The 17556-nt window shown below is 61.2% G+C and overlaps 1 protein-coding gene across 1 annotated transcript in view; it reads right to left on the reverse strand.

The window, feature by feature from the left end:
* The window catches only part of KCNK3 (potassium two pore domain channel subfamily K member 3), a 34618-nt gene extending 18892 nt beyond the window's left edge, over window positions 1–15726 (reverse strand). Inside the window, exon 1 of the mRNA XM_051843127.3 lies at window positions 15250–15726. Within this exon, the coding sequence (XP_051699087.2) occupies window positions 15250–15532 (283 nt within the window). The 5' untranslated portion in view covers window positions 15533–15726. The remainder of the gene's footprint in view (window positions 1–15249) is intronic.
* Between the last annotated feature and the right edge of the window lie 1830 nt (window positions 15727–17556).

The raw sequence follows: 17556 nt of genomic DNA on the forward strand, positions 1-17556 counted from the left end.
GATGGAGGTAGCTGTGGGCGCGCTGGGCCCCAGGATGGGCAGGCCGGACAGGAAGGGAGCACCCAGGCTGGGCAACCCAGGGGTCAGCCCCGGCAGTGAGCTCAGGTCTCTGGGCTCCTGCTGTGGCCGCTCTCTTGACCCTGCCTCGTCTCTGCACCCTGCTTGTGACTTCCCACTGGGATCATCCTGGCTCCCGAAGGGTCTTTGAGATCCTGAGCCCCTCCCTTTCCTCCCAAGTGTGCGAGGTGGCGGCGGCAGCCAGGTGGCTGCTTTTGCCACTTACAACTCCCTGTCCATCACGTCTTCTCCACGTCCCTCTCTTGAGAAGAAAGAACTTGGAGGCGCTTCTCAACCCATCAGGGGTCCTCCTGGCCACCACTCCCGGCTGCCTCCGGGGCCTCCCTGGTGCTGAGCTGGGCAGCTGGGGGGGCGGGGCCACACCCTCGCCAGCACGTGCCCCAGGGCTCTTGGCAACTCTTGTACCCCCCACCTCAGGCAGGAGGTGTGGGAATATCCTGGGGTGACCGGGAGGGAGGGACATGGGCCCAGCCAAGGACAGAGCTGAGGACGGAGGAGCAGGGATCAAAGAGAAAAAGCAGAGCTTTCCAGAGCTTTCCCAGAGGAAGGAGGCAGAGGCCAAGAGTGCTAGGAGCTGACAGAGATGAGATCAAAGGACAAGGGTGGACGGGAGGTGGGGGGCGGGCAACAGAGCGCAGGAGCTGGTGGCCCAGGGTTGGGGAGCTGCTGTAGGAAGGGCAGGGGCTTGGGACTCTGGCTCCTGGCGGGGTGCCCTGGCCGTGGGCCTTGTGTGTGTGGAGTCGGTATAGGGAACACTACCCCCCGGGCTTTGCAGGTGGCCGTGGAAAGACCTAGAAACAGGGGGCCAGTGCTGTGGCGTAGTGGGTAAAGCCGCCACCTGCAGTGCTGGCATCCCATATGGGCACTGGTTCGAGTCCCAGCTGCTCTACTTCCAATCCAGCTTTCTGCTGTGGCCTGGGAAAGCAGTGGAGGATGGCCCGAGTCCTTGGGCCCCTGCACCCGCGTGAGAGACCTGGAAGAAGCTCCTGGCTCCTGGCTTCAGATGGGCACAGCTCTGGCCATTGCAGCCAACTGGGGAGTGAACCAGTGGATGGAAGTCCTCTCTCTCTCTCTCTCTCTCTCTCTCTCTCTCTCTGCCTTTCCTTCTCTCTCTGTGTAACTCTTTCAAATAAATAAATAAATCTTTTTTTTTTTTTTTAAGAGACCTAGAGAGAGGAGGAGCTGTGGTATTGCTGTCCCATCCCCTGCTTCCCCTGGAATCTGATCCTCCTGTCCCCTTGCAGGCCCAACAAGTACAAAAGATGCCCCCAACCCCCCTCCTGGCATGAGCTGCTGACTGGGGCGGTGCTCAGGGTAACACCTCCAATGGCCACCGTGTTGCCAGATGCAGAGGTGGTTTCCCTGTGGTCGGTGGACTTGACCCCCTGGCCGCTGCGGGTACACTGACTACAGCTGCTCCTGGCCCCGGCTTCCTTCCCAGCTCCTTCCTTGCTGGGCACCCCCGTGTCAGGGTAGTGTCCTCCACACCAGCGCCCTCTTGTCCAGCACATGACTCGGCATCATTTCTATCCGGTGACTCCTGAGCTTAAACCCCGGCCTTGACTTCTGCCCCCCGCCACAGGCTTGTCTGTCTAGCCGCCTTCAGGGGTGCGTAATGAGCACCTCGCATTTCACCTGGATGTCTACTACACAAGTCTTGGATCCCTTCACCAAACCCACTCCTGGGCAGGTTCCCCTTTCCACGCGCTGAGTCTTCACTGTCCACGCACTGCTCAGCGCAAAGCCCCGGGACCTCCTTGACTATTCTGTTCCCCTGATTTCTGCAGGTCTCTCCCTCCTCTCCCCGGCACACACATCCACCACCTGCAAGCCCGCCCACTCCACCTCTCCAACACAGCCTCACTCCACTGGCCCCCTCCACCTCCCTGGCCCCCACCTGGCCCAATTCCCTGCCATTCTCTCTGTGAGTTACTAACTTGGCCTGGCTGGTCTCCCCGCTTTCCCGCTTCTGCTATAACCATCTGGCCTCCACAGAGCAGCCAGAGCGATCGGGTACAAATTTAAGGCATAGCAAGTCACAGTCCTGCGAAACCCTCCAGTGATACCATGGTCTGAATGCGTCCCCCCAAGATTCCCAATCATCAGTGCAATGGTGTTTGGAGGTCGAGGCTTCGGGGGCATGGAGAGCGCTCATGGTGGGGGATGAGTGCCCTTTTCCAAGGGGCTCCAGGGAGCTGCTTCGCCCCTTCCGCTGTCTGGAGACACAGCCAGAGGCACCACCCCTGCTCCAGGAAGTGGGCCCTCCGGGAGACACCTTGATCTTGAACTTGTCTGTTTTGCTGCAGAAGCCTGAGCAGACTAACACGAGTGACAGAACCAGCAAGGGCCCTGCAGGCACCAGCCCTCCCATGTCCCAGACTCTCGCCACCTCTGCCCCCGCTCCTCACGCGGGCCGGAAACTCTGCACTTGCGGCTCCCCTGCCTGGAAGTCTCCCATCTCCCGCCCCCCCGTCTCTGCACCGCAGGCCCCGTCCTGGCCCTGTGGCCCTGGCTGCTGCCTCTCCTCCCCACCGCTCCCCGCCGCTTCCCCTCGCTGCCCTGTCTTTCAGGCATTCATTCCATTGAGATGGCACTGCTTATTTGTGATCACAGAATTTAATTTACTGCCCGTCTACTTCCTCTGAAGTGTAGCCCCCAGGGAGAGCAGTGGCTGCCTTTCTTCCCTGCTAAGTCCCTGGGGCCCAGCCCAGTGCTTGACACACAGAGACGCTTAGAACCACGGAGCCGGCCGAGGGAGGAGTGTGAGAGCGAGTCGGGGGCTCCGAGGCCTGGCCTTGTCAGTGAGCTGCTCTGTGGCTGCACCCCCAGCCCCTGCGGCTCATCTCTCGTGGAGGAGAAAAGGGTCTCCCTGCCTCAGTGGCTCTCACAGGACCCAAAGGACCCCAGGGATCACCATGAAGCTGTTCACTGCCCCCTGAGCCCTAGTCCTGTAGCAGGGGCCGACGTCAGCCCCTGAACACGCTCTGATGCAGCCACAGACAGATCAGAGGCACTAGAGGCAACAGGCACCTGCTCCGTGTCCCATAGACACGCTCAGACGCCACACCCCGCTAACCCCCTGGGGGAGGGCGAGCGGGGCCCAGGCTGGTCCGTGAGCAGGGTGTCAGCTGCTGGAGCCCTGGCAGAATGGCTCAGGTCCAAGATGGCTCCCTCTGCAGCTTCGCCCCCCCCCCCCCCCCCCCCCGTTGGAAGACGCCAGCTGGGGTCAGCCTGCTCTGGGCACTGCTGTGGGAGCTGCCGCGGGAGCAGGCTGCGTTTCCGGCTGGGCGGCTCCTGCATTCCGGCCGTCCCAGGGGCTGGGGCATTGGACTCGCTCTGCTGATAAGCCAGACCTCGGCCACAGGCAGAAATGCTGTCTTTCCAGAAAGGGGTGACTGGGAGGTCCTGGACGAGCTCTATTCTTGGGAATGGTCACAGAGGAAGTCCTTCCAGGGCTTGGCCAGCGTGGGGTGAAGTGGGGACAGGAGCAGAATTGCGGACAGTGTGTGTCTCGGAGGGGAAGGCCAGGGGAGGTCGGGCAGGCAAGTTCTGAACTCTACGGGGCTTTGGCACCCCCAGCGCGATCCCTCACAGATAAGGCCAGGGGTGCCCGGGCCCAGGGCCTGCTGTCAGGTGGGAGCAGAGGACCAGTGGAGTGGCCCGGACACCCCATGTGTCTTAGCTCAGCTGCACTAAGCCAGATCATCCATCAGCCACAGCAAGGACCCTGGGGACCTGCGGCCACAGGCCGGGGACAACAGGAAGACGAGCACTCAGGACTGGGGGCACCGAGCTGGACACAGCAGCCCCGAGGACTAGGCCACTACTGGGCCTGGGTCTAAGTTTCCTCTCTCTCTCTCTCTCTCTCTCTCTCTCTGGCTTTGCCTGGAGGTGAACCAAGGACAAGAAGGGCTCCCGCACCAGAGACCCAGGGCCCCTGAAAGGCTTACTCTGATCCCCTCCACGGAAAATCGGGACCCAGAGCCAGGCTGGAGCGGGGCTGTGCTGGCTCAGCCTGGCCAAGGTCCTCGTGTTGGTTCCTGGCTGAAGGGGTCTCCTCCTCCTCTGAGCCCCTCCTGAGGACGCGCGGGAGAGCAGGCTGAGAGCTGGACCCACGTTGGGGGGGCAGCCTGAGCCCATTCAGCCCCCTTCTCCGGGGGCTGCCTACTCTCTGCCTCTGCTTTCTCCGCCACCTGGCTCACCCCAAGAGCACTGGCTTGGGGGTTAGCAAAAGCGTTTTCCCCAGCCTCCCTTTCCGTGTTTCTGAGACGCCAAAGAAACCCAGAAAGAACATGCTAGCAGCTGGCGAGTGGCCCAGGCTCCCCAGTGCAGACTGCTGATCCTAACAGGCTCTCTTCTCCCCTGTGGGGCCCAAACCTGGCTGCAGAGCCCCACCACCTGAGGAGTCTCTAAGCCGCAAAGCCTCCTGGGCTTGCCCCAGCCCTCATGAATGAACTCCTGGAGGCGGGGCCCTAACACCCACTGCTCTCCCACTCCACACAACTGCTGCTGCTCTGACTTGGCCAGCACAGCAGGGCCACCACTGGGGAGCAGGTGAGTCGCCCAAGTCACCCCCAAAAGGCCCCTCTTAGGAACTGTCCTGCTGTTCCCATTTCTTTTTCTTTTCTTTTATTTTTTTGATAGGCAGAGTGGACAGTGAGAGAGAGAGAGAGAGAGAGAGAGAGAAAGGTCTTCCTTTGCCGTTGGTTCACCCTCCAATGGCCGCTGCAGCCGGCGCACCGCACTGATCCGAAGGCAGGAGCCAGGTGCTTCTCCTGGTCTCCCATGTGGGTGCAGGGCCCAAGCACCTGGGCCATCCTCCACTGCCTTCCCGGGCCACAGCAGAGAGCTGGACAGTTCCCATTTCTAGCTCAGGTTCCCACCCTGTGCAGTGGGATGGTGCTGGCAAATGCGTGGAACCAAGGCCAATCCCAAGACAACCACCGTCCCCTCCTTATGGCCAACACTGCCCTTTCTGCCGTGCCCCTATCATCCGCACTGTGGGGAAGACCCAGCTTCAGCCATGTTCAAGGGTGAGGGCAGTTGGGTTGCTGGGAGAGGAGCTGGGTTCAAGGCTGGAAGGTATGGATTTGACTCTAGCCCCCACCCTTGCTCTGGGTTGCAGGAAGTGACCTCATTGTCCAAGTTCACTTCCTTCTTTGGCGCAGTAGGAATAATGACAACACCTACACCTTGGGGTCAATGTGAGGGTCAGAAGAGATACCAGATGACTTTGGGCACAGTCCCTGATCCCCTGGGGCCTCAGGGTGCTCATCTGTAGAATGGAATTATTATAGCACCTCACCTCTCGCCCAGAGTACAAGGGCTGAATGAGGAAATGCATACCAAGAGCTCAGTCCAGAGTCACCTCCCAGTGGATGGCAGCCTTGGTTTAAGACCGTGGGAGCTGAGGGAGGCCCTGGAAGGAGTGGCAGCTTCACACCGGGTCTCAGATCTGCAAGGAACAACCGTGGCAGAGCCACTTGTCCCACTGATCCACCTGCACTCTGTGGGCCCAGGTCCCAGGGAGCTCACTTGCCTGGGCAGGGCTAGGCCTGTTCTGGAGGGGAGGGTCGGCCCTGAGAAGCCCCCCGAGATGGCCCTGAGATGGTTATTTCTGAGTCAGAACCGGGGTCAGGAGAGAATGTTCCTGAAGAGGGTCACCGCGTTCCCACTGAGCTCTGGAGCCTCGAGTGGAGATCAGGCAAACGGGCCACTCGTGATCCTGAATGTGCACCGGGGTGGGTGTGGGGGTGAGAGCAGAAGCGGGAGGCTGCCCCCGCAGGAAACATCACATCCCTGCCCCCACCCTGTGTTGGTTGAGGACAAGTCACCTCCCACAGCTCTGCACCTCCCCAGGGGCTCCTGTGCACCCCCAGAAGGCTTTGCTGCTACATCGAACTCCGGCAGGGACCTTTGGCCCCAAGACGGAAATGGGCAGGGGAGGGAGTGGAACCACTCTCTGGGGACCAGCTGTGGGCTCCGGGTGACCAGGGTAAGGGTGAACTGAGGCAACCAGGGCTCAGGTGGCCACTGCCCTTGGCGTCAGCTCAGGTCACGAGGCACCCATGGTTCAACTGGGGTCACCAGGCACCCACTGGCTCAACCGGGGCTGGGGACACCCCCTGGTCAGGATCCGGAGAGGCTGGGTCTGTCACTTCCCTCCTCCCGTGCTCATCAACTCAAGGCCACCCTGAATAGTCCAGACCCCTCTAGGGTCTGCTCCCGGCCACCTCTTCTCCAGCACACTCACGCCCCTCAGCCTGCCGTGCTGACCCTTGCCCCGGAAGCTCTTTTGGCCAACTACCGCCTCCTGAAGTCCTCACTCACCCCTGCAGCCTGCCTCAAGTGCTACCTGCCCAGCGCCCTTGGACTTGGCATGGATACCACTCAGCCAACGCTTCTCAGGAGCACCAGACCCACGGCTGCTTGGGAAGGGCCCGGGCTCCATTTCCCGTTCTCCTGGTGCCTCGGGCAGTGCCTGGCCCACGGGCGATCCAGACAGCTCTGTGATTTTTGGTAAACTGAACTGAAACGAAGGCGCAGCAGGTAAAGCCCCCACCTGCAGTGCCGGTATCCCATATGGGCGCCAGTTCAAGTCCCAGCTGCTCCACTTCCCATCCAGCTCTCTGTTATGGCCTGGGAAAGCAGTAGAAGATTGCCCAAGTCCTTGAGCCCCTGCACCCACATGGGAGACCCAGAAGAAGCTCCTGGCTCCTGGCTCCAGGTTGGCTCAGCTCTGGCTATTGTTGCCAATTGGGGAGTGAACCAGCAGATGGAAGACCTCTCTCTCTTGCTCTCTCTGCCTCTCTTCTCTGTGAAACTCTGACCTTCAAATAAATAAATAAATCTTTTAAAAAAATGGCTAAACCCAGTTCTCTTTGGAAGATGTCCCAGAGGAGGGGGTGGGGGGACCCCAGGACACTCCTGAGTTCCACACTGAGTACTGCTGCCTCCTTAAAGATCAAGAAATCAAAGCACCCTAAAGCTGAGAAGAATCTAAAAAGCCGTTCACTGCACCGCCGCCGGCTACCCGGTCAGAGCAGGGGTCTTTTCGATGTGTCCACCTGGCTAGGCCAGACCCCCAGGTAGTCAATGAAACACTAATCTAGGGATCGTGATTAAAGTCCACGATCAGTTGGCTGTCAGTAAGGGAGCACAGCCTGGGAGAATCTGCGACATTCGACTGGGATCGTCCTAGGGAACCTGGCTGAGCTTGGTTCAATCAGTGGAGCCACCTTCAGAGCCGAGCTGGAGAAATTCTGTCTGCAGGCAGCGGCTCTGCCAGGCCGCGGAGGGAGCTCCAGGCTGCCCTGCCTGACGGCCAGCCCTGTGGATTCCAGATTTGCCGCCCCAGCCTGTGCCATCCTATCAGCCAGTTCCCTGTGATGTATTTCCTGATACAGGTCTCCTCCTGGTTTTGCTTCTCTAGTTGAACCCAGATTGCTACAGGTGGCTTCTGCAGCATGCCTGTCCAGTGTCTGCTTGTATGCCTCCTGTGACGGGGAGCTCACCACCTTCTGAGCCAGCACGGTACATCTTTGGTCGGTGTCAACTAGAACAATTCTGCCTTCTATTGGACTGAATCTTTCCGTGGATCCTATTGGCTCAACCGTGCGGGCTGAGAACAAGGCTGTCCTCTCACCTCCCAGTAGCCCAGTGGACCTCTGCTATGGCGTTCGGGCTCTCTGTGCTCGCCAAGTGTCCCGCCTTTGACACGCGGCTTCTCACCCTGACTGTCTTCCTCTTAACATTTGCAAACACACACGGCCTGACGGGTCCAAAGGAAAACAGGCCCCTGCTGCTCCCTGCGCCCCCACTGCCAGCTGTCACGGGAGAGTCTTTCTGGCAGCCATGGGGCCCCACAGGGGCCTGTGCTGTCTGCATCCTTGCCCGTGGGAAGCCACGCTCTCGTTCTGAGAGAAGAAATGAGCCTGAGCTGTTGCTTCTAGTGGGAGCTGGAAACTCCTGCCCTTGGGCCCCCGGGCAGTGCTGGGGACTGCATGACGGGGGGTCCCCAAGATTCACAGGCTGGAGTGGAACTAGGTCCCCGTGCGGAGTGCTCGGAATGGGATCAGTGCCCTCGGGAAGAGGAGACAGGAGCTCGTTCCCCTGTCCCTGCCCACTCTCCGAGGCCACAGCAGGAAGATGGCGCCCTGGAAACCAGGGAGTCCCCACCGGGCCCTGGGCTGCTGCACCCTGATCTGGTCTTCTTAGCCTTGAGGACCATGGGGAAGAAATGCGTGCTGCCTAAGCCGCCCTTTGCGGTCACTCGTGCAGTTAGGGCAGCCCGAGGCCACTGAGCCAGGCAGGGGCCCGGGGCCCCGCTCCGGGCACCCGTTCTCCACAGATGGAGGAGCTTTGCTGGCAGACGGGGAGGTGGGGTGTGTGGGGGGGGAGGACAGCGTCTGAGGACCAGTGGCCTCCTGCTCACCAGCTTCCCCAGGGGCCAGCCCATCCCTGCCCCTCTCCTTTCCCCCACCCCACTGCCGGCTCCACAGCTCCCAGGGCAAGGCAGCCTCCGCGAAGGGTGCGCAGCTCTGATGTCTCCACCACCACATCTCTGAGGCTGTGCCCGGCGCCGAGTGGTCTTTGCCGCACATCTCTTGGCTACTCCAGGTTCTTTGAAATGCTTGCCACCTGATGTGCAGCATCAACAGCCTCAGCGTCCCTAGGGCTATGGGTGGGGGCTTGTGTGGGGATGCAGATTCCCAGGCCCGGCCCCAGACCTAGGAGTCAGAATTTGTATGCAAATGCGATCACATCGCAGACTGAGACGCTTTCCTTTGGAGAATTCCATGCTACCGAGCAGGCTTCGTCAGCTTCCGCTCCTGGAACGCTTCCTCTGTGTGGGTGGGGAGGTGACCACTCTCTGCCTCTGCCAGGGCCACAGGGCTGAGAGGTGGGGTGGAGAGTGCGCCACTCAGGCAGACAAAGAGCCCAGCCCCAGCACAAGGACAGACTCCCCCGACCCCCACGTGCCCCCTCCCCAAAGGGGAACCAGCCTTTGTGAAGGGTGAGGGTGGGAGGGAAACCCCAGCCTGGCAGGGGCCTCAGGGTCCCAGCCACCCAGAGGCCATCTTTCTCTCAGGGACCTCTCCTGCCTCCGGCCACAGCTCTAGCACGTGGCAAAGTGGAGGTGTGAGTTGGGGCAGTAGCTTGGGGCGGGGCATCTCCAGGTGAAAGACAGGTCCCCGGGAGCCATCTGGGGGCCGCAGGAGCTGGGCGTTTCTGCACAGCAAGGGAGCGGGCAGGGACCAGGAGGTGGCCACAGGAGCTGGGCAGTTGACCACTCTCTGTGCTGCCATAAGAGGCGTCCATCACGGGGCTCTCGGAGGACCAGAGGATAGTGAGGGAGGCGGGGGGTGGAGGGAGGGAGCGCAGGGAACAGGGCTCAGCCGCTGCAGCCATCAGCCATTGAAGCGCCCACACGGAAAACACAAGGACGGGGGCTACAGTTCCTCCTGGGCCCCATGCTCCACCCATCATTCTGTGCGTGAGACCCTGAAGTCCGGCCTCAGCGGAGCGCCCTACGGACACCCTGCTACCTACACCCTGCACCATTTGCTGCATCGGCACAGAAAGAAATGCGGGGCTCTATGGGAACACGCACCCTCCACACCTGCGTGGATGTCCTGGGCTGACTCCCAGCCCTGCTGAGTTTCCCTTCCCTTGACTTCCGGGTGACGGCGCTGGCCCCCAGGGCAGCGAGGACAGGCTGATGGCCGAGAGCGCCCCGCCTGGGCGACAGCTGAGATCGGTCTCCGTTCGAGCTCGGCCTGGTCCCTGGCTGCTGCCTGGTTGCAGGGAAATGTTTTTACATTTTGTAGAATTACAAAATCCACTCACAGGCTCACCGTTTGCGCTGCCAGCTGAAAGCTGTTTTTAGTGGTGATTTGCGCTACATGCATCTGTGATTGTTTATGTTTTCTTTGGAAATACTTATTGTGTTTGTCCTGTCCCCCTGCGGCCAGGCGTGTGTCTTCTATTTCTGTCCTGTTCTGGCTCCCACTCCCTCCGGGCCTCCGGCCCTGGCCCCCGCCGGTGCTGCCTGGGACCTGGACATGAAGGCGGGAGGATGCAGTGAGGAGGACTTTGGGCGGGCCACACCCACTCAGCAGAGGAGGCGCCCGAGGGGTGGTCTTGGAAGTTACTGCCTCCACTTCCTGGACAGGAGCTGGGCTCACTGTGGTCACAGCAATGCTTGGGGACACAGCAGCTCCCTTCCAGCACGCGAGAGCAACACGTACAGGGTTACGACTGCAAGCCCCTTTTGGCATCATGGTCCCATTTAACCCTGGGTGGGAGGGAGCAGATACTACTCTCCCCATTTTGTAGATGACAACGCAAGCTCATGGAGGCGCCCTAACTCGTTCAAGGTCACAGGGCGGGTGTCAGCAGGGTGCGGGGTGTGACCAGTGGGCTCTGACGTGCGTGTCAGTGCCCGCATCCTACACCACCCTTGAGGAAAGGCTGTGGGGTCGGTGCTGAGGGGCTTGCCACTGGGGACTGGGGAGGGAGGCATTGCTGGCTGAGGGTGGGCGCTGGGACCCTGCAAGTTAACCTTCCCAGGAGACAGCCGGAGGAGACTCGGACCAGCAGAGTGAGAAGCTGCCAGAGGTCTCAGTGCACGGTGGGGGGGGGGGGGGAGCAGGCTGGCGTGGTGCAGGGAATGCCAGTGCGGGGGGCCAGAGGCCTGGCTTCTGCCGCGGCCGTGTGCGCCCCTTGCTGTGTGACCCTGTGTAAGCTCCTCATCTCTCTGGGCATCGGATGACGATTGATGTCACCTGTCACTTTTTTATTTGAGGGCTCTGGGATTTTGGGGGTGCACCTCCCCCTTCTTGAAAAGATGGCAAAGTGACAGCTTGGACCCCTAGTCTAAGGGTTTCCATGCCGCGTGGGGAGGGAGCCCTGCAGGCTGTGCTCGGCGGGGGCAGGGCAGCTGGCGAGGGAAGAGCAGAACAGGGGGCCCCCTGCCCCGGCTGCGGCAGCTCTCCTGTTGCCTCAGAGCCGCAGGACTCACAGGACCTGCACCTGCCATGGGAGAGGAACCGGCAGCTGAAGCCTGCGGCTGGCCCGGGGAGCACGTGGTCTGGACAGGCCAGGAGAGCGGCAGGTGGCTGTCACGGGTGGGAGCCAGGGGTCCCCTCCTTTGCGGGAGGGGAGGCTTTGCCAGGGCAAAGCCTTGGCTCCTTGGTGCCCTGAGGTGCAAGCCGAGCCCTGGGCTGGAGTCTTGCAGTGGAGGAAGAACTGGCGAGGAGTGCAGGGTGGGGGCAGGTACCACACCCGCTAGGTGAGAGACTTCACCTCAGAGCCCAGGTCTGTCCGCTGAGGAACCGGGGTAAGGAGGCCCCTCCTGAAGGGTGGTCAGGGCAGCAAACGAGGGGCAACGATGCAGCCTGCCAAAGAGTAGACGGTAGGGGCCGGTGGGCTTAACCCTGCTGTGATTCCAGCATCCTCTATGGGTGCTGACTTGAGTCCCGGCTGCTCCACTTCATACCCAGCCCCCTGCTAATTCAAAAGCAGCAGAAGATGGAGTTTCAGGCTCCTGGCTTTGGCCCAGCCCAGCTCTGGCCGTTGAATGGCCACTTGGGAAGTGTTTCTCTCTCTCTCTCTCTCTCTCTCTCTCTCTCTCTCTGTGCTTCCGCCTTTCAAATAAATAAATAAATCTTAAAAAGAGTAGACAATAGATGGTACCTGCTGCCATTATCACTGTTGCTGCTGCTGTTAATAAAAATGATAAATAAGGAGGCACCTGGAAGAAGGGGGTGGTGGTGAGGTTTTGCTGCCGTCCAACCGTGTGGCTCCGGTCTCCGTGAGAGGAGGAGGTTGTGCCAGCTCATCTCCAAGCCCCTCCCGCTCGACAGCCCCTGAGCTATGAATAGGTGGGGCCCCGGGCCCTGGAGGAGTCTGGTGACTCAACAGCTAGAGGGGTTAGGTTTCCCTGAGAAAGAGTTTGTGTTTGGGGACTTGGTGCACAACAAAGGGAAGCCAGGGACAGGGCTGGAGGAAGCCGCACAGCCAGCGGAGAGGAGACCGTGACTAACAGGTGAATGACTAAGTCCGACCCCCTGACCTTCAACCAATCAGGGCTGCCCGTGTGCACCCCGCAAGCTGGCATCCCCAGCACATCTCGGCTCTGCCAGGCCCGGCTGAGCCTGGACTTAACGACATATGGAAGCAAAGGAAGCGGCCAAGAGACCAGCGGGGAGCGAGCCCCGGGGCTTGGAGTCAGAGGACCCAGCTCTCCGCTCTGACCCTGCTGCCTCCCAGCTGGGAGATGCTGGGGCAGTCTCTGGCCCCGCCCCAAGCCTCCCCACCTTCATCTGGATAACGGCGCTAACATTGCCTGCCTGGCAGCTTCCCTGAGACTTGGGACAGGGGACGAGAGCACTGGGGCCACTCACTAGGTGCTGAACCAACGGGACGTTCGGTCATTATTCCATCCCAAAAGGACTCCAGGGTCTCAGAAGGAGGCTCCCAAAGGGGTCAAGTGGGCAGGAGCTGTGGCTGTTGGCTTTGGGGTCAGGATCAACATAACATCAGTGGAACACAAGGCCCCTTCCAACCATCTGATCACAGCCCTGACCAATTTTTCTTAGAGCAGAGCCCTTGTGGACAGCTTCCAGCTAGGTGGTATGGCTGGACTGGGAGGTGACGAAAGGCCAGGGCTGGTTGGGTGTCCAGTCCTGCCTTTTACCCTCTTGATGCCTGTTGACTCCCAGGGCATGGGCAGTGCCAGCCAGGTGCAAACCTTCCCCCCCCAACAAGGGGTGAGCTGCTGCTGGTTTTCCTTCTGCTCTGCGCTTTGAGAAGGAGTAGCTACCAGAAGGGTGCTCTGCTGCCTCCAGCCCCAGCTCTTAGCATCACGTTTGCTGGGAACCCCAGCACTTCAGGAAACAGCAGGGGTGGAGGGAAAGGGCAATGCCCTCGCATTTCTGGCCCCCTTCAACCCATCGGTAGCATTCTCTGAGTGCTCATGGCCAGCCAGTGGGTACTGCGCCAAAGAAGGCAGCCCCGGGGCCCTGCCCACATGGAGGTTAATTATCGGGTGATTAAAGAGACAGAACACACCCCTGCTAATGTAAATAATCATTCAAAAGTGCTTGAACTGTTCCACCCAGGTTGTCCTGACACTGAGGCTTCTACAACTGCCTGGAGCAGTGGCCTAGGAGGTTCTGAGCCGAGGGAGGATTTGCCAGGCACCTAGAAGGTTAGTTTGAATGAGATAAATAGCAGACAGAGGACAAGGTGCGCCCGACAGGCACATGTGAGGTGCGCTCAGGGGACAGTCTGGCTGCAGAAGAGAGGGCGTGTGAGGAAGAACAGAGAACTGAAGTCAAGAGACAGAGCTTGGAGCCAGGGAGGCAGGTGCTTACAATCTGGGATGTGTGTGGACCAGATTCCACAGGCAACCAGGAGCCACTGGGGGCTTCTGAGAAGAGGACCGGTCTGGTGGGACCCATGCTTTGGGAGAGTCTTTCCAGCAGCATTGTCAGGGAAGCCGGCCTTGCTGGGGGGAATGAGGCAGGTGGTGAAGAGGTTACTATGGAGCTGGGGACAATGGGATGGAGAAGGAAAGGGCAAGAAGCGAGAGGGAGATGGAAGGTATACCGATGCTCGCTCTGATTCTCCAAACAGTTGGGCAGCTACCGAAACCTTGGCCGGTGGCAGTGGGGTGCCAGACGGGAGGAGACCCAGGGACAAATGGGGCCTGGTCCTTCTCAAGGAAGCAGCTACCTCTCTGGGAAGACCTGGGTCTGAGCATCCTCCCCTAACTCTCAGGGTCAGCAGGACCCAGAGGTGCCCCATCCCCACTGCAAGGCCCCTTCCCTCTCTCTTCCAAGAGGTGATCCAGACACCACACAGCATAGCTTCCCGTGTTCCCCAGAGAGCAGCGGAGCCTTGGAACAGAGCCTTGCGGTGGACAGACTACAGGGACAGTGTCCAGTCCTGCCTTTTACCCTCTTGATGCCTGTTGACTCCCAGGAAAACACTGCCATCTTGTCATGGGCCATGCCAAATGGCAAGGAGCCCCTGGCAGCTCAGCCAAGACAGGAAGGGGAGAAGGAACGGGAAAGAGGGCGGACAGAGCTCCTGGAGGCGTCCCAAAGGGCTTTGGGGGAAGGTGGGTTTCCAATCTCGGAATCCAAGCACGTCAGGGCTGGGAGGTGCCCTTGAGACCATGTTGGCCAACCTCCCCTGTCTGAGACCCAGGCAGGGGAAGGGACCTGCCCAAGGTCACAAAGCAGCACAGTAATGGACCTGGGAGGGGAGCGTGGGGTCTTTGGAGCAGGTGCAGTGTCTACTCATCTCTAGACATGCTGGGTGGCACCCTCAAGAGTCTGGCTGGGGACCCCCTTGTGGGACACCCATTTGTGCGCTGTGCCTGTGGCTATGTTGTCATAGGATCTGGGTGAGTATGTGGCCTCTTGCACGGTGATCTGCCTTGGTTTGGAACAGAGAACCAGGGCCATTCCTGTGAGGTGACTGTTTTGCAGACAAGGGAGAAGGCTGGCAAGGCTGGATCTGGCTTCCGGCACCAGCTCAGCTGCTCTCAGAAATTACAGGCACTGCCTGCTGGTGACTAAAGTCCTCCCGGACCTGGGCACACGCGCACACACAACCCGGGCAACACGCACAGGCAGAGACACACAGCACACACACCCCGAGCAGCTCTCACGGCTGGGGATAGAGGGTGTTCCCAGCACCCAGAGCGCCGCGGAGAGCCGCGTAGGGCGTCCTCCTGCCTCCCTGGGGCCCGCAGGTGTGGACGCGCCAGGGTGCGGAGCCCACGCCGAGGGACGCGGAGCAGAGGCGCGCGCCCCGCCGCTCACGCCCAGCGCCAGGCTCCAGGGCCGGCGCGGCCACACCCCTCCTCCCCGAGCCTCGGTCGGCCGGGCCTGCCGGTCTCACACACTCCGGAGTCCCCTGGGGACCTCGAGCCGCCTGGCAGGGCCAAGTTAGGGCTGGCCCGGCCGGAGGGGCCGGTCCCGAGCCAGGCATCGCCGCCTCCTCCTCAGATCTCCAGCCCGCGGAGAAGACCCGCCGGGCTGAGCCCCGGATCCTAAGGGCGCGGGGATGGGCGCCCAGCCCCTCTCCGGGGATCCTAGCCCCCCTCGGCGCCCAGCAGGGGTCCGCGCCCCCCGCCCCCACCCAGCGAGTAGTTACCGATGGTAGTGATGACGGTGATGGCGAAGTAGAAGGAGCCGGCGAAGCGCCACTGCACGCCGGCCTTGTGCGGCTTGAGGCGCAGCACGACGCGCTCGAGCTCCTCGTAGCCGCCCAGGCTGAGGTTGTAGCGCGCCCGCAGCTCCTGCTGCCGCCGCTCCAGCCGCCGCCGCTCCACCATCTCGGGCTCGGACTCCAGCGCGTCGAAGACCGCGGCGCCCACCAGCAGGTAGGTGAAGGTGCACACGATGAGCGCCAGCGTGCGCACGTTCTGCCGCTTCATCGTCGCGCCCGGGCCGCCGCCGGCCCCCCGGCGCCCCCGGCCCGCGCCCCGGCCGCCGCTGCTGCTGCCCCGCAGGCGGCCTGGGGCATGGCTGCGCTCCGCTCCCGGCGCCCGGCACCCGCTCCGCGCCCGCGGCCGCCGCAGCCGCCGCTGCCGCCGCGGAGCTGTCCCTTCAGCACCACCCACCGCCCTCCTCCGCCGGCCCCGCGCCCGCCCCCGCCCCGCGCCCGCAGGCTGCCTCCTCCCGCCAGCCCTCCCGCCCAGCCAAATAAGGACTGGGGAGACGGCCGGCCGAGGGAGTGAGGGCGGGGCGGCGAGCGGGAGAACCCAGGCAGGACAGCGGAGGTGGGGGGGGGGGGGGAAGGAGAGGGAGGGAAGGAGAAAGAGACGGAGAGAGAGGGAGGGAGGGATAGACAGGGGGAGAGAAGTGGAGGGAGAGACAGGGAGAGAGGGAGGGAGGAGAGAGAGAGAGAGAGAGAGAGAGAGAGAGAGAGAGAGAGAGAGAGAGAGAGAGAGAGAGAGAACCCGAGGCACAGAAAACTAGCCAGAGACAGGCAGATCTAGGGGGAGGGAGGCGTGATTCAGGAGAGAGCCCCCGAGGTAGATGGGCAGACACAGAAGTGGAAGAGAGAGGCAGGCAGAAATCTACAGAGGGGAAGTTGAAGCACAAAGAATAGAGAGAGAGAGAGAGAGAGAGAGAGAGAGAGAGAGACTCCGAGAGCTGGAGATAAGCGGATGCCACAGAAAAAGATGCAAAAGCAAAGAAGGGAAAGGAGCAGAGGGGTCCCCCCCCCCGCACCAAACCACAGCTGTTAGGGCTGGAAGGGACCATGGCCTGGCTGTCCTCCACCTCACTATACAGATGGGAAACCAAGGCACAGAGAGGCCAAGCCACAGGCAAGGGCAGGCAGCATGTCAGTGACAGCCCTGGGACTCTGCCAAGCTTTCCTAGGCCATACTCCCTGCACTGTGCCAGGCCCCGGCTGTCTTAGGAACAGGCAGGCCCAGCTGTGGCCCTGGGCACACATGAGCGACAGCCCGGGGGAGAACCCGGCTCTGGGGAATTGTGTGCCTCCCAAGTCAGCACAGCTTTTGGACTGGGCTGCGGAAGCACAGCCTAGGAGCCGGGGCCGCCTGTGCTGCCCCCACCAAGGCCCTCCAGGCTGTCCCGACATCCACAGCTCCTGTGCTGCTCTAGTGTGCCGGATTGGGCTGGGACTGGGCTGCCAGAGACAGCCCTGGACGCTGGCTTGGAGGTGTCCCCACAGAACTGGGATCTGACTGAGATGATCCAGAGCCTGTGTCTCTGTTTCTCCACGTGCCAATGTGGCGGCTGTGGTGATGATGTGAGAAGGGCAGTGGGACCTCGGACAAGGTGTGGCTGCCCCCACCCCCAGAGCCTCCCGCCCTTACCCTAACTTCGAGGAGGCCATGCAGATGCTCCTTCAGGCTTTGCTCAGCTCCAGGCAGCTCCAGGCTTGGATGTGCTGGGTGAGCAGAATGTTTGGAATGTGAGTCCCAGTGCCAAGGAGGACCAAAAAGTCCTGCACGGGCCCCTAGCAAGGGCCACACAGAGAGACATGGAAGAGGCCCCAAAGTCCCCGACCGAGGAGGCGGTCAGCCAGAAGGGGGAGCACCACCTGCCCACATCCTGGGCTGACCTGTCACCGCCGGTGGCTTCACTCCCTCAGCCTGCTCATGCCTTCAACCATTCACTCAGCGCAAGTACTTATCAAGCATCTGCTGTGTGTCCGGTTAGGCACATGAATCATTTCTGGTCCTTACCACAATCCTGAAAGGTAGGCATGGCTGTGCCCGTTTTGCAGATGGGGAAACTGAGGCTGAGGGTACTGCAGAATATCCCCCCAGGTACTCAGCTGGGAAGAAGCTTCTGTTCGTCTGTCTCAAGCCTGTGCTCATCTCTGTGACTCCTCAAGACTCAGTTTTTGGTCAACTGTGAAGTGGGAGTGAACGTGAGCTCTACAGCCCCTCCTGAGCTGTCTCGCAGGAGACTGCATGTGTGC

The sequence above is a fragment of the Oryctolagus cuniculus genome, chromosome 2 (assembly GCF_051225735.1).
Source record: "Oryctolagus cuniculus isolate XC-2025 breed Fujian yellow rabbit chromosome 2, ASM5122573v1, whole genome shotgun sequence".
NCBI classification, from domain to species: Eukaryota; Metazoa; Chordata; class Mammalia; order Lagomorpha; family Leporidae; genus Oryctolagus; species Oryctolagus cuniculus.